A 16,284-nucleotide genomic window follows, 5' to 3' on the forward strand; every position below is an offset into this window, starting at 1 on the left:
CATTTACACCCATTTATACCTTGTGCTAACATCTGTATCTGGATATCCTAATACCAGGGTTGTGAAGGTTATAATGTAATAGGTTACAGATTACTAGTTACACTATTTAAAATGTAAAAAAAGTAATGTAACTATTTCAATGACTTCATCAAAGTAATGTAACTTATTACGATTACTTTTGTAATCTTCTAACCAATGTTTTCAGCTGTTAGGGTAAGTGTTCCCATTAAGCACCAAAATCTAAGTCCAGCTGTTTTTCATGGATACTGACATGATTTATAAGAGAGATCATTTCTTTTCTTTTTTTTTTCTTTAAAAAAAAAAAGTTTTTGTTGGCATAGAGACCTTTATTTAACAGTAGACCGACAGGAAACATGGGAGAGAGAGGGGGGTGTGACATGCAGCAAAGGACCTCCGAACAGGACTCGAACCGGGGTCGGCTGTGTATATGGCATCCGCTCTAACCACTCGACCACCCGCGTGCCTAAGAGATCATTTCTTATAAAGCAAGATTTATCTCTCATTGTAAAATGTATTCATTAGTTCATGTAGGTTTTGGAATATAAAATAAAGATATTTGATGAATAAAGTGGTTTAATTGGTACTGTGACACCATTTAAGTCCATGTGTGTTCCAAATAAGCCCACATCATGATTTATTTACTAAATATAAAAATAATTAAAAACAGCAATATATGTATTTAGTAACATGTTAAATATTAAAAAAATGAGGAAAAACCCTCCTGAGTAAAATGTTAAAGGTGTGACTTCAGATGTAACCTCCTTTATAATCATCAACATCAATAACTGTAATTTAATGACACATTTCTTCACAGTTACTGGAACAGATTACACTTACATTCATTTTGTAATTAAATGACGTAACGTTGTCATATGTGACTAGTTACTCCACAACACTGATTAATACTGCATGGACATGAGAAACTCATTCAGAACATGTTTACGTATTATACTTCAGTCAGACCACATCTGTGGATTGGCTCACATTGTGATGGGTCTATTGTTACCAGTCTGTACAGCCTCACCACATTCTTAAGAAACAGCAAGCTTAAGCAAGTCTTGGCAAAAGTTATAAGTACTGTAGTAGCAATACATCTTCCCTTGCAAAAGAAAGGATGATGCTCCCTTTGACTGAAGATGCATCTTGTTTATTTGTAAGTTAGCTTATTTGCATATTGAGATTTGATCAGTTACAAGAGTGCTTATTCATACCAGGTGTTAATGCAAAGGCTCGTGGATCAGATTGCATTATGAATTGCAATCCAGCTACAGATCAGGTGTAAGTGGGGCCTTTCCCTTGGCATAGTAGGAAAAGCACTTATAAGTCATTTTATCTATTCAAATGTCCTAGTAAACCATGACAGTGGTCCAGGTCCCTGAAACTGAAAAAACTTAATGGAATTCAGCCATTCTCATGTTTTCATACACCTGTGCTTCTCCTCCTGTGACATGTCAAACTGTCACATGTGAGTGTCACATGTCTTTTAAGCCAACATGCACATCATCAGGGCACAGACGCTGGAACACTGCAGACTGAAGACTGCAGTCAGTAATAATGGTTTGTGTTCCACCTGTGTTTGACAAGTCAAAATGTACACAGTGTGAAGGCCTATTGCAGCTGTATTAGCAGTAAACTGCCCTGCTGTTTGTTCACTACTGTTTGATTTCAGGATCGATACTGGTGTAAAGTGCCTGCTAATAGCTGGTAAACATGATTTACCTCAGGTCAAAGTTTTCCTGCACCTCTGCAGTAGAAGAACCACTCCCAGTTTGTTTCTTTTCACCTAAAAATGCATCTGTTCACACTTCATGTCCCTCTCTCCCCTGTGACACATCCTCCATCTTTATCTTCCTCCAGTTGCTCAGACACACTGCTGTTGATGTTCTCCCCAGCTCATTTTTCAATTCTGAGCACTTTTTCTGGACAGGGATATTTCCCAAGGCGCTGCTAGCTGAACCCAGATATATTGGAGGTTGCTTGTTGAATTCTGAGCAAATCTGCTGTTTATCTGGATAAAGCACATGAAGCTACGAGAAATGTATTTTCACTGTTTTAATACATTTGAGGTCTTCACAACCAAAACAGTCACAATACTGGACTCAAATTCGCCCAATAAAAAAGACCTTAACTGGTTGTCTCTATTATAAGATTTAAAAATGGGTGGAAAAAGGCTAATGCCAGCATATTTTAACATAAAGATGGCCCCAGGTCAAAAGCTAATTGATGATTATCATTTTATGTCATTATATATCAATTTATTGCAGTTCATCTTACTGAGACTTATTGAGACTGCTCACTTTTGGTACTTTTAAAAAATGAATTTTCTTCACCCAGCATGATAGCCTGTCATCATCCTGAGCTTTTAATACTTGAAAAAAACAAAAACAAAATGAAAAAAAGACATTTGGTATCTGACCTTCTTAGAAATCTAAAATGATATCAAAAGACTTTTGTCCACAAATGAACACATGGATTTTTACAGGGTTTGAACCTGTCATGTGTCATTCTAAAGCACACCGACTGCTTCTACTGTAGTATTGTGTAGCATTGTTGTTTCCTTGTATGTGCAGGGATTCAGTCATGCCTATGTTTTTTAGCTTATAGACCATTTTGTCCTTCTGTTACATAGACATTTCAAGGGAAATCTCTTTTATTTCTGTACTGTCCTGCTTTTAATTGGATCTATCCAGTGGAAAGAGAAGCCTGTGTCCTTTGGAAATAATTTATTCTGAGAGCAATAAGGTCATGGCTGCTTTGCTAGAGGCACTTTTCCTAAGTAAGATCTTTTTCAAAATTCAAATGTTTAATATTCTACTTGTATAATCCAGTCTGAGGAGGTTCTACAATATGCACACCTAAAGTCAAAGCTTCCCAAATGGATCTTCATTTTTCCCCCTATATTTGTTACTGTATTTATCTCATTCAGGAACAACTGTCCCTTCATATCAGCTGTATGTCAGGTGATGTGACTCCCTCCTCCTGAAGCTTTATAGGAGCAGCAACTGGAGCTGTCTCACCCATCCCTCCTCATATCACTGATAGACTTGTCCTTGTGGAAACATAAACAGCTGGCATGCACCTCTGTGGAAGAAGTCACTCCTGTATGACACCTTTATCATTCTAAGGAACACAGCCACAGAGATCTAATCGATTCCAGGTAAGTCTGATTTTATCATCTTTTGTAGTCACAACGCATATATCACACAGATAAAGATAATTGATCTCTACCAATTGCAGTTTCAAAGGTCAAGATAGCAGTTAGAGATCACAACTTTGTACAGAAACAATCTACTTCCTTCTCTTTAGTGACTCTCAGATGAGATGCGACATCGACAGATCAGCCTTCAACCATGGTTTATTGTGGGTCACTATCAGTACAATTTTGGAGCTGAATCAAGCAACAAATAAGAAGCTGTCAAATCCTTAGTTTTGAAGTCCTGTAAAATAGAGAGAAAGCAGTGAAATTACCTTCTAATGGTTAGAGACCACACAAAAAAGGTTTGTAGATACATATTCAAAGCTTAATTATTTAGTCTTTCTAATGTGTAGTCATTTTGCATAATTCTTGTTTTTCTCTCTGATGCCACATTTCACATTTTTAGTCATTTAGTGGTTATTTATTCACTGTAACTTACATTAAGTGCAGCAGCAGAACAATATTTAGTTTTAGTATTTAACATTTCAAATCATGTCATTTTCACCTAAATATGTCCAAGTGGTTTCTCAAGTCGATGTGTACAAAGCCTCTCGTCAGTATTTGTCTACTGTACTCTCTCTGTATCAGTGACAGCATTTAGCTCTCTAATGGCTTTATTGCAGGTATTAGCATGTGAACTATTGCCTGAAGGTGAAGGAACCATGGAGGAAACTGGTGTCACCATCTTCGTCACGGTTCAGAAGATCTACTACCCATTCCTTTGTATCATGGGTATTCCAGGTTTGTTTTGTTTGGTCTTTGGCTGTCCATGCTTGAATGGGTTTTAACAGGACAGTTAGTAGTTATTATTATATATTATTATTTTATTTCATACTAGAACAATGATTAGAAAACAGGGTGGAGGTTTATGGCACAACTTCACATACTTCCAAGGTGCATGGAGAAGGAAAAGAAGTCTGAAGAACGTCAAAGCTCCAGCAACACTTGTAGCATAGGAGAACTTCATTCACAGACCAACACATTTCTGGAACTTTGACTTTCTTCATACAAGAAAGTCATTGTCATTATAGTCATTATGGTCCTACAATGAATCTAATCCACGTTGAGAAAAGAAGATTGATATCTGCTTCAGCTTTGCAACCACAAGACAGGAGGCAGAGGAAACTTTTAGGCCAGTTTACACTTGTATAAAATTCCAATATTATATTAGTTACACGTTTTATGTTTTGTATGTAGAAATAGAAATGTACTGTAAAAATGAGACACTGTGGTTTTAGGAGCTAGTTAGCTTTAGAGCTAATCCTGTCCTCATAGCTACAGGTTTGCAGATTGTCCTGATATATATATCTTTATATCTGTATCTACTTAGCTCTCAAAATAGTCTCTGCACACCTGAATATGTGACAGGAACAAAGCATAACTTGAATAAAAACGGGGGGGGAAATCTTGCACCCTGCTTACTGCTATTACGTACCATATACCTAATGATGGTAGCAGTAAGTGAGACAGTGTATGAAAGTTTCTCTCACGTCTATTCGAGTTGTACTAGCTAGCTAAAATAAAACTACAACAGAGCTAAAAGGAGAGTAAATACTAGACTAACATTGTCAGGGGGGGCAAAAACCCAAAATGACTGCTCATGCTGCTCTATGTCAGCTGAATGTGACTGCTAACACGTGCCACTATATCAGATGTGTATTCTGCTAAGTTGTCATAGAACAATATTTAATGCAGCTTAAATTGAGCAAATAATAACAATTTAAATTATGAACAGACATGTAAATATCATGTACTAATCTGAGCTGTACTCTTGTTTCTCTTCCCTTTTAGCCAACCTCTTCACATTCTACATGATCTGCTTCCGTAAATGTGGGATGTCTGACACAGCCATCATTTACCTGAGCTGTCTTGCTATTGTGGACACCTTCTACCTGGTGTGGGTGATCCTTATTGACCTGACTCTCACCTTCTGGTTGCTGCAGCCCTTCTGGCACTCCCACCCCTGGTGTGGAATCCTGGGGTTCCTTCAGTATGGATCTCTCTACAGCTCTTCCTGGATCGTGGTGGTGTTCACCATCGAGCGCTACCTTGTCCTTCGCATCACGGCTGCCAAGCAGCACTTCTCCCAGGCTCACGTCACCAAACTGACCTGTGTGGCCATCGTCCTGGTGTCTCACCTGGTATCTGTGCCAATGGGCTGGATCAATGTTGTTACAACTGTCAACTTTACGATAGACGGGGAGAATATAACAATGCCCAGGTGTCGTTATCGTAACGAGATCTACTCCACTGTTATAGTGTGGATAACCACATTCCTCTCAGGGGGAATACCCATTGTGCTTGTTATTATCTTTAACTACCTCATTGGGTATCATCTTTGCCGCGCCAGCAACCTCTTCACCAAGGAGGAACGTCGCGTCATGCATGGAAGGAGCACCAGAGGCATGTTGAGGAGGACCATCCTGCTGCTGGGCACCGTTTCTGTGGCTTTTGTCGTGCTCAGCCTCCCCCGCTTTGTCACATATTGCATCCTGAGGACCGAGTACAACAACGAGAAGTTCAACAGAAATGACTACAACATACCCATCAATGTAGCTGGCGATGTGGCCAACATGCTGCAGAACCTTAACTCCACTACTAACTTCCTGCTATACTGCATGGTCAGCCGGCGCTTCCGGCAGGAGCTAGTACAGATGGTGACTTGTAAGATGAAGGCACGAGAGCTGGGCTCCATCCTGACCCACACCACCATGAAAGTCTTCACAGTTGCAGATCATAAGGTCTTACTATCCAGCAAGCCGGTGACTGTGGTGCTAACAAATCTCAAACAAACTGAGTAGAGAGGAACTACAAGAGTGGACATATATCAGACTCTAATATCCTGTAAAGATGAAAGGTCATAATGGCCTTGGAAATAGTAGTTTTGTTTAACTCAAGGTCCACTTGCAATGAATTGAGATTATTTTGTAAAATTATCCTACTATCCTATCCAATCCTTATTAGCCTAACAGGATGTCAAGAAATTCTGTGAGCCTGTCTGTTGGTTGGTCCACCACTTTGGACTGCAATATCTCAACTAAAAAATGGGATCAGGTTGTTCGTGCTTCCTCTCAGTGAAACTTCCCAGACTAAATAAAGGTTCAACAATCAAAAGAATTGCCATTAACTTTTTACAGGCATGCATGGTCTGCAGAGGATGGATCCTAATGATTTTGATAATCCCCTGACTTTTCCTGTAGTGCCACCAGTGGATTTCACTACTCATCCAAAACTGATAAATGACATTAATTGATATACATGTTGATCATAAAAATTGGAATACATGTGAGCCAAGCTGCAAATTATATTAATGTGATGTATGTCAAGTCAAGTGTGTCGTTCCTGATTGTTTTCAATGTATTGCTTAGAGTTTCACAATGTTGTCTTTTCCAAGTGTTGGATGAAAATGGGACATGCCACCTTTCAAAGAAGCAGTTAAACCTGACAGGCTACAGAATACTTACCTTGCTGAAGGAACAACCTGATTGGCCTGTTGAAGACTTAGTGACATATTATTTGCTTAAATAGGTCACGAGACTTCCTTACTTTGCATGCAAAAAGAGAGGGACAAGCAGTCGGAATACTTCCTGTTTGCCTCAGAACAGGTTTGTGCTGTGGTGGAAGGATCAGCAGTTGTAAGAAAAGGTAGGTGTGCAAGTACAGAGAAGTTCTGCTTTATCCTCTGTATGTGAATGTAAAAGGGAAAAAATACTGGAAACTTTTTAGGTAGTTTTATTTGTTGGTAAGGAAGACATACCTGACATTCCCTTAGATCAGTGACCTTTGTACTAGTTTATAGAGAGCGTGTTGGTACATTCCACTTCAGCCCAGCTGTAAAGGTATACTCTGTTTCACCTGTTTAGCGAGAATGAGCCATGTAAAAATGATTTTTGAGAACATTCTAATACTTCTCTTCTACAAATCTACCATTTGCTTTGAGATGTACATTTTCAGCTGTACAGGCAGTTTGTTTAGCAAAGTCCATTTTGAATACGTCATGTCTTGAGACTACGGTTGTTTTTATACCATTTGTGCTTTAACAAGACACAGTATCTGTAAGTATCTCTTTAAATCACGCCTGATTAAATTCCTGTTTTCTTTTTCGCTTCGCCAGAGGCAACCGAGACAGCCGACATTAGTTTCCAGTAACAAAATGGATTCGTTCAAAGGTAGGAAACAAAACCTTTTTTCAGACTCACAGCACTCATGAATCTGTCTAATCTATCAAAAATGTCTTCCCCGATGAAGTCATAACCCCTTTTTGCTCTTGGTTGTCGTTGTCAGGACCTTGCCCTCATCAGAGTGTTCCTGTTGAGATGGACGAGAGCATGACATCCTCCAGTCTGGACTTGGCCTGGCCTCACCCTTGCCAGCAGTGTAGTGGAGATACAGAGTCGAGCAAAAGGCAGCCGAACCAGGGGTGTGAGCGAACTGGGGGAGTAGACCAGTGGAGACTCCCTCAGGACCATCACCGGCCTGACCCAAGAACTTCCATTCACACTGCCCCTGAATCTCACTTCGTCTCCCAAATACACTCAGGACAGATGACACCCCCTAACCCTGCAGATGTTGGGCCTCATGCTTACAGATACGTGCGGGCCCCCCTTGTTGAGCAAAGGAGAGGCTTTGCAGGCTCTTCAAACTGGCACCAGGGCCACTCTGTGGAGGAGGCAGAAAGCTTGGAGCCCCCTCTCCCACTCATGTCTGACATTAACTGCCCCCACTATATCCCTCAACTACACCCAGCAGCACGTGTGCCAGCTCAGTGTAAGTAAAACATGACACATTACAGATACCTGGTTTTACTGTCAGGGTGGTGTCTAACATTTCTCAATCTGGCACTGAACAAATACAGATTACACATCTTTTGGTTTTATGTTATTTTAAAACACATTGCAGGATAAATAATCATTTTTAACATATATTTGACCTGTATACTGACACTAATTATTACTGAAGTGTCATGGGACACTAGATCTCTCAATTGGGACCAAGACAGATGAATTTATTTTAGGGTAAGGACCTCATTTATGCGAGGTGACCTACCTATTAAACAGAAAGAAAAAAGCTGATAAGCATTAGGAATTAGTTATTAAATGGGCACAAAACACATAGTTTTACTGTTTTGTTAAGTCTGTAAAAAAGAAATGTATTGGTGGTGTGCAGCAATATTTCATATGAAATAAAAGGCTGAACATTAGCTGAACTAATTTTATACCTAAAATGGTATCTAGCCATTCACATAGTTGGTCTAGGTTTTGAAATGTCTGTTTATGAGATTTCTGCCTCCATACAATACAACAGAGATTAATTGATTTTTGTTTGTGGTGTTCACAACGTTAGAAATTATATTTAAATGTTTTTAAAATGCAACATCTCTCTCCAGAAATACAATGTTGGTGTTACTCTGGAAGTAGTTTCAAATACAGCTGTTCAAAGGGAGCCCGGGATTGTCCAAAATAACCAGGGAATGGATTTTAGAAAGGCAAACTGTTGCAGTTTTTTTTTTTTTAAATTAACATTCAATGCTTTTAGCGACACAAATGAAATTTAAATCACCTCCATTGTTTTGGAATAGAAGCAGAGATCTTAGAGACGAATATCTCAAAAACTTGACAAATAAAACCTAAATGATCTACGACACACAGTGTCAATGGGATGGACTGATCCTTAAATCCTTTGTAATATTTGAAAGAACATCACTATTTTCATCTTGAAAATAAAAGATTGAATTCATATCAATTAACTCACCTTTGCTCAGTTCAGTACGGTCAGGTTTTGCTGATACACCTTAAGTTGCTCTGTTAAGAGAATTAGCTGATTGTGGCTAATGTAAGCTAATATTAACTTTTAGATGGATATTGCTGGCTCAGGTGGCCAGGTCTGTGGCCATGTGTTTTCACTATAATTCCATCCATGGCTATTTTGGACATGGGTTTCATACACTTTCTGTAATAAAACATCTAAAAGCAAATATATTATCAGATGGGGTTCTTGGGACAATATCTTATCAAATGGGGTCCATGGTGTAATTGTGTCAGTTTAGGGGTCCTTGATATGAAAAGGTTTAGAACCACTGCAACAAGTTAATATGGTAACTGTGTCAACATTGCCATTGTGAGCATGTTAGGATGCTGATGTGTTACAGAGCAGCTAGCATGGCTGTAGTAGACACGTAACCTAGTTTTATTAACAGTGAATCAAATGACTATGAATGTGAAAGGGGTCACTCTTAGTACATTGTTGCTACAAGTTCCATACTGTTGAACTGGTGGGTCACACTAACTTTATGAGACACTCACACTATAGTACGCAATACTACTGTGTCTCGACACTTATGTAATAGTTTTACATTAATATAAGTAATAGAATTAGTATATTAATAGTATTTGGCTGTGTTAAAATGTTATGTTTAAAAGATGATTGATGATTATTATTGAATAATATTTGCTGGAGGCAACATTAGTCTGCTATCATTATTATTATCATTATTATTATTATTATTTTTATTTTTTTTATCATTATTATTATTATTATTATTATTATTATCATTACTATTATTATCATTATTATTATTATTATCATTATTATTATTATTATTATTATTATTATCATTATTAATATTATTATTATCATTATTATTATTATTATCATTATTATTATCATTATTATTATTATTATTATTATTATTATTATTATTATTATTATTATTATTATTATTATCAGTATTGACTCAGAAACCTACATTTGCTTTTTAAATTCTAAAAGTAAGACAAACAATACAATTACATCATAATTGGATTTTTTTATTTGGTTCTTCACAGATCCAATAATCACGACATCTGTGATAGATTATGTTATGAAAGTTGCTTCCCCAACCCTGTTAGGTATCATTTGGCTGCTGCTCATTGTGTTTCTGTTGAGTCTGACCTCATTACTGCTGAACTGGAAAACATCCAAACTGTGATTTTATGTCTGCTCCTTCATGTCTCTGTGCAGACCGAGATCCAGTGAAGTGGAGTTGTCTCAGACAATATCCACGTCACCCTCCAGCAAATCCGCCCCGTCACAATTATAATAATTGCCATCATCACAATCCACGAGAGGAGCCTCAGCATCACCATCAGTCCTGGTATGAGAATGACTCCTGTTTGGTTTGTCATTATGATCTAATATTTTCAGCACTGATTCATATAATACTTTCCACAGATGTAATGCATCATTTAGAGGTTATTTGCCTCCACAGGAATGCCCCCCAAAATTGGCAGCGACCCAATGATGCCCCTGTGCCTCAGCCTGTGGCGCCTGCTAGGGACACGATGCATGAGGTCAGCGTGAACTGCCCCTTCCAGCCAGGTCCAGGACCAGACACAAGGGAGATCAGGAAGACTATCAGTCTCCCTGAGGAGTGTAGTAAGTCTCATCAGTGTCCCTGCATAAATATACTGTAAGCATGTAAAGGTTATTCCTGGCTGTAAGAAATGTGTCTGTTTCATGACAGGGAATGTTTTCATCACATATTCAGTGGACACAGCCAGAGAAATGATTCCTTTCACCAAATTTCTGAGTGATCAGGGATTCAAACCAGTTGTAAGTCTTGCTGTTCCTTTATAGTCTTTACTTCTCAGTGACTCAATACAAACACTCACACTTTGCCTGTTTTTTGACAGATTGACATGTTTCAAAGCACAGTCCGAGCAATGGGGATCACCAGATGGATGGACAGATATTTGAACGATGTAAGTTTAACTACTGAGCAGAGAGTTACTCCAAATGTAGTCTTCTGCCAAAGCTGACAGCAGGATAACATTTTACAGAAATCAGTCCTCATCATTGTGGTCATCAGCCCCCAGTACAAGGAGGATGTGGAGGGACATGGTGATGATGACCATGGACTGCACACCAAGTACATTCACAACCAGGTGAACTCACACAACTATCAAGACAAGCTAACAGCTCAGGCAGAAATCTCTGCAAGCAGAATTCTCTGCTTGCAATATCGCCCTCCTGTGGCAAGCTTATGTCATTCCTTCTACCACATTGGGACAGAAGAATGAGGAAATGCCCATCACAACTTAAAAACAGTTAGTGGGTCTACAGCCCTTACAATAGTGGGTAAGGGCTGTAGATTAATGTAAAAGAATACATGAAAATGGATCATTTGTTGTTCAGTGAGACAATTAACTAGTTTTTACTCCTTGACACATAGACAAATGTTCCGGATTTTAACCACACAAAGACCAAAACGTAGTGTGTTGATTTTCCGCATATGCAGTACATGCCATGTGAAACGACTGTGTACTACTACAAAAAACTGATAACTCTCGACTCCTGTCGGCACAGATCCAAAATGAGTTCATCCAACAAGGCTGCCTGAACTTCAGACTCGTACCTGTGTTGTTTCCCAATGCAACCAAGGTGAGTACAAGAGATAAATACCAATTAACAGATATTAAATTAAATGCTTGGTTCAACCAAATCACAAAAATGTGTATTTATTTTTTGAGATATCCATCTTTGACATTTCATTTGTCATTTAAACATGACATTTAAAAAATAAAATCAATCAATCAATCAATGGGGGCTTGTAGAGTGCACTTCACACCCCATTAGTACTAAAGGTAGTTATACCATAGAATAACAATTACTGTAACCCTGCATTCAAAATTTGCAAAACTAGTTATCCTAACATTCTTTAAGGACTAAAATAATACCTCTCATGCATAATAGCCCATTTCATATTGTTTTGTGTCTTTGTCACAGAGACATGTCCCAAACTGGCTCCAGAGCACCAGGGTCTTCCGTTGGCCCCAGGACACACAGGACCTGCTGCTGCGCCTGCTCAGGGAGGAGCGCTACATCATTCCAGAGAGGGCCGCTGACCTCACCCTCACTGTTCGTCCAGTCTGAAACAAAACATAAAGTCATAACATGTGAGGGGAAATGTGACATGAAGAAAAAGACTTTTTGTCATAATGAATTTTGTCAGAACCCAAACATGTGGGCATCTCTTCGTTTCAAATACGTCGATGAGGACTGTTACTACAGCAGATAAGGATTTTCCTATTGTTGCTTCCATTTGCTCTGCTCATTCATGATTCATTTTCAACATGTTTTATTACAATCAGATCATAACTTAATTTTTTTTTTTTTTTTAAGAAGATTTAAGACTAAAATGTATGACTAAAATTGCTGACAGCTACAGAATGATTGGCTGGCTATTACATGTTGGCTGGAGTTGTGTTCAGTGTTCAATCAGAGCTCTTGCTGCTGCTACAGTATATGGGTTGGTGTTAATCATATTTATAGGACGCATTCAATTAAAGCTGCATTTATTGTTTTTTATTTCTGCCACTTGGGGGTAACTTAACAAGAGTTTACACAACATCTGACATCATCACTTTATACAGATGATGTGGTGAACATGTTAGCAGTCTATGTACACTTCCAGCAGACACAGAGCAATATAAGCTTTCATTTAGAGTTGTGTTTCTGTCCACCTGCTCAACATAAATCCAATATTCACTTTCATTTGAACTCTGTTTTGGTCTCCAACTACATCTGAAAATAAAATAAATGTGTTTTTTCTTAACTCCATTATGCTACTCCACTATGTTCACCAGCTATTAACGATAGCTAACTTTTTCTACCATTAGCATTGTGAAGGTAGTTTACAGTGGTTGTAGTCTGAGCTAGTTAGCTGCTGGTATTGGGTTGAGAAAAGTTTGTGGTGATAATTGTATGTGTTTGTGGCTTTCAAATGTGTAGTAATTTCATTCACTTTAACAAGAGCTAACATATCTGCGAGGCAGTAATTATGTTCAATGTTCCTTTAAGCTAGCTTTAATGCTAATGTCTACATTGCTGACATGTTCAAGGATTCAAGGATTCAAGGAAGCTTTATTGTCATTGCCACAGCATGTACTAGACATGGAGGGAAATAAAATACCGTTTACACTACACTCCCACCTAAAAACATAATGTTGACATCGAGCCGCGGCTAAGGTATAACCTTAACCACATTCACAATCTTAGTTTACCATTTTAGCATGCTTGCTAACATTTGCTAATTAGCGACATTGAATAAAAAGTACAACTGAGGCTGATGGAAATATTATTTTTCGCAAGTTGTTTGTTAATAAAATTTTGGACAGACTAAAATGTATTCCTAATAATGTTACTTGTGGGAAAGCCTATCACCAAACCTGAATTTGCAAATTTCATGACAATCCATTCAATAGTTGTTGAAGACTTAAAACCACAAATGTTAATCTCATAGTGGCACTAGTGTAAAATGTCAACAGATCACAAAAGTTATGAGGCTACATTGTTTGGGAAATATAAATGTTTGTATGAAACTTGTGCAGATCTGTCCAGTAGTTGTCAAGACAATATTAGTGTTAGTTGCCATCCTCATGCATGCCTGTACAAAGATTCATAGCAATCCATCCAATAGTTGTTGAGATATTTCAGTGTGGACCAAAGTGGTGGACCAACATACAGACAGAGCAACATTACCATCCATAGAGCCATTCTGTTTATAATTTCTCAATAGATAATATGTAAACATACTCCACAGAAAACAATCTGTGTATTTCTGAGTAATACCATTGTTCACCAGAAGGTGGCAGCATGTCCCAAATAATAAAAACACTCAGCACTGGTTGCTTCTTTATGGCTGCAGCTGTGATTTCCATTTTACATTACTTTTTGTTATTAATATTTAATCTTTTAATTATTAATCATTTGGAATAAATGCACCATTATAAAAATAGTTTATGAGGGTCGTGAGAGCAACAATTTGATTAAGGGGAACAGGAAGTCTTACAACGGAAACACCCTGTTCATATGTGGCACAGCAGCCCCTTGATAAGCCAGTGGTCTGTGGGACACCTTCAGCTGACACCTTCAACCCTCAACTTCATCATATTGCCATGTCAGTGTGCACACACTACTTCAGTTCTGTCAGCCAACATAAAATGATTTGCTCTCAGCGCTGTGTATAAAGGGAACTGTGGTAATGTCCAGGCTTTTATCAGCTCTTGCATGAGGGTGCTTTCTGTAAACACGAGGACTGCCAGTACCAATAAATCCACTGTTTGTTATTGTTACTGAACCTGCGTGCCACTCCACTCAGCCTTATCTGGTGAGTCCAAAGCAACCAGACACAGATATTGTCCCAAAAAGGGCTGGATCCCCTTTCCATCTACCCTGCAGCTTGTAAATTACACTCCCTACTCTGGCTCATTGTATAATTTAATTCTCTACTTCTAAAGTATTTCCATGACAACAAGCATTTGTCTGATGAAGCAGCCTTTGGGGATCAAAACAACCTTTATTCATGTCTAATGGGAGGACGCTCTTGTCCTATTATTTCTTTCTTTTTTGTTTTTCTCATTTGAATGTTTGCATTTTAGATATGAAGATGGAGCTCCTCAGAGGTTCAGCTGGAGGTTCAAAAGGGCACATTAGGAAATGTCAAGGTATAATTTATCCTATTATCTATTCACACCATGTCAGTCAGTGTCACAGTTATGAAGAAAGCATTCAGTGAGGTTCCCCAGACAGCACATAATGCCTGAACCAAGTGTTTGGTAGTTCCTCATATCAAAAATGTCACTCAATTGTATGTATTGTATGAGCACTATTTTAACCCTCTGATATTAAGAAATTGTAATCTCAATACTTTTATGTGATTTTGCATTATGAACAGTTTTGACTTGCATAATGTATGTTTTTTGTTTTAAAACTTTTTTTTTTGTATGCATCCTGTATTTCCTGTGTTGTAGTACTGCTCTGACTGTTAGGGACAATACATTTATTGAATCATAAAATCTTAAACCTTAAAATTCTAAGATATTTAAACAGACATGAGGATCATTTTTTTAAAAGAAACCTATAAACAAATATAGAATACAAAAGCACTGCATAAACAAGCCTAATTTAAACACAGTGATTTAGTATTGCAGTATGGGGCCAAATCCCACACTGGATCCTGAATATGTCCCATAATGTAACTTGATATTGTATTTTAGTTGACCCTCCATGTGTGCTGAATGCCTATATTTGCCTCCAGTTTGCAACACAGAGTTTCTTCAAATGTGTAGTTTTCATGCCTGAGCTGAGATAACCGTGATGGCTTTATCATGGTTTATTTTGTTAGACTTGGCAAAACTCCTCCAGACCCCTAGAGAACAATTTACAGCTGTTTTTACTGGCTGAGCAGTACTCCACATTTACCAGTGATGTGTAAGAGTGTCCCTTTAACATACACGATAGACAATGTAGTCCAGGATTGAAAGAACAGCCAAAAGATGTATTTAGAATGTCAAAGCACAATGTATATCATTTAAGAATACAGCAGCACACTGCATGTAAATGCAACAGTAAGTTCAGATGATGTTTTCACTCAACAGCAGAACTATACAGTCATAGATAACCTGCAAAACTGAACAAGTGATGCACCTGTGGGTGGCTAGTGTTGGAGGTGAAGCTTTCATCTAGCGCCACCACGAGGTCGACTTTTTAGTTCTTTATTGAAATATCCCAACTTTTGATGGATTGTTGTGAAATTTGGTACACACACACACATTCATGGTCCCCAGAGGAACTGTAATAACTTTGATTGTTATCATTTGATCATTTTTTAAATGTTGTCTAATACTTTAGTTTATGATCATATACCAGCAAAACAAACATATATGATTGACTGCTGTACACCAAACAACACCAAGTCATATATTCCTTGCATGTAATCCAGTTACCTACATGGCAATAAAGCTGATTCAGCATATTAGCATGCAGATATCTAACATTTAGCTGTGGACTCTTAACTCCATAAAACCTCCCCTCCTCTTAATTCACCTCCACTGACATCACCGGATCATCAAGAAACCTTAAAAAAAAAAGATGACTTTCTATGTTGGAAGTGAGTAGAAAATGGCACTTTCAGCATCACAGTTTGAGGCTCTGCTCCCACAGGGGCCATCCATACTAAAAATGTATGCACTCAGTGTTCTGTAAAGCACTTAAGATAAAAGCCCACCACCAAATCCTGCATTAAATAT

At 38.2% G+C, this 16,284-nt stretch overlaps 2 protein-coding genes across 2 annotated transcripts; both read left to right on the plus strand.

Moving 5' to 3' along the window:
* The first annotated feature begins 3,879 nt into the window (after nt 1-3,879).
* Nucleotides 3,880-6,018, plus strand: LOC133997121 (probable G-protein coupled receptor 139). The gene is made up of 2 exons (XM_062436652.1): nt 3,880-3,958; nt 5,009-6,018. Exons 1-2 carry the CDS (start codon nt 3,880-3,882, stop codon nt 6,016-6,018), a joined length of 1,089 nt encoding a protein of 362 aa, XP_062292636.1.
* Nucleotides 6,019-7,370: 1,352 nt separating this feature from the next.
* traf3ip2a (TRAF3 interacting protein 2a) lies at nt 7,371-12,127 on the plus strand. The gene is made up of 9 exons (XM_062436976.1): nt 7,371-7,386; nt 7,502-7,984; nt 10,217-10,349; nt 10,464-10,630; nt 10,719-10,807; nt 10,888-10,956; nt 11,035-11,139; nt 11,561-11,635; nt 11,981-12,127. Exons 1-9 carry the CDS (start codon nt 7,371-7,373, stop codon nt 12,125-12,127), a joined length of 1,284 nt encoding a protein of 427 aa, XP_062292960.1.
* The last annotated feature ends 4,157 nt before the right edge of the window (nt 12,128-16,284 follow it).

Source organism: Scomber scombrus, chromosome 17 (assembly GCF_963691925.1).
Source record: "Scomber scombrus chromosome 17, fScoSco1.1, whole genome shotgun sequence".
Taxonomy (NCBI): domain Eukaryota; kingdom Metazoa; phylum Chordata; class Actinopteri; order Scombriformes; family Scombridae; genus Scomber; species Scomber scombrus.

What these genes read in the sequence shown, in the direction of transcription:
- LOC133997121 (XM_062436652.1), top strand. Translation starts at nt 3,880, where the DNA reads ATGGAGGAAACTGGTGTCACCATCTTCGTCACGGTTCAGAAGATCTAC. An exon ending in TTGTATCATGGGTATTCCAG is followed by an intron (nt 3,959 to 5,008) that starts GTTTGTTTTGTT and finishes CTTCCCTTTTAG; the next exon opens with CCAACCTCTTCACATTCTAC.
- traf3ip2a (XM_062436976.1), top strand. An exon ending in CAGTCTCCCTGAGGAGTGTA is followed by an intron (nt 10,631 to 10,718) that starts GTAAGTCTCATC and finishes GTTTCATGACAG; the next exon opens with GGAATGTTTTCATCACATAT. An exon ending in TGGACAGATATTTGAACGAT is followed by an intron (nt 10,957 to 11,034) that starts GTAAGTTTAACT and finishes AACATTTTACAG; the next exon opens with AAATCAGTCCTCATCATTGT.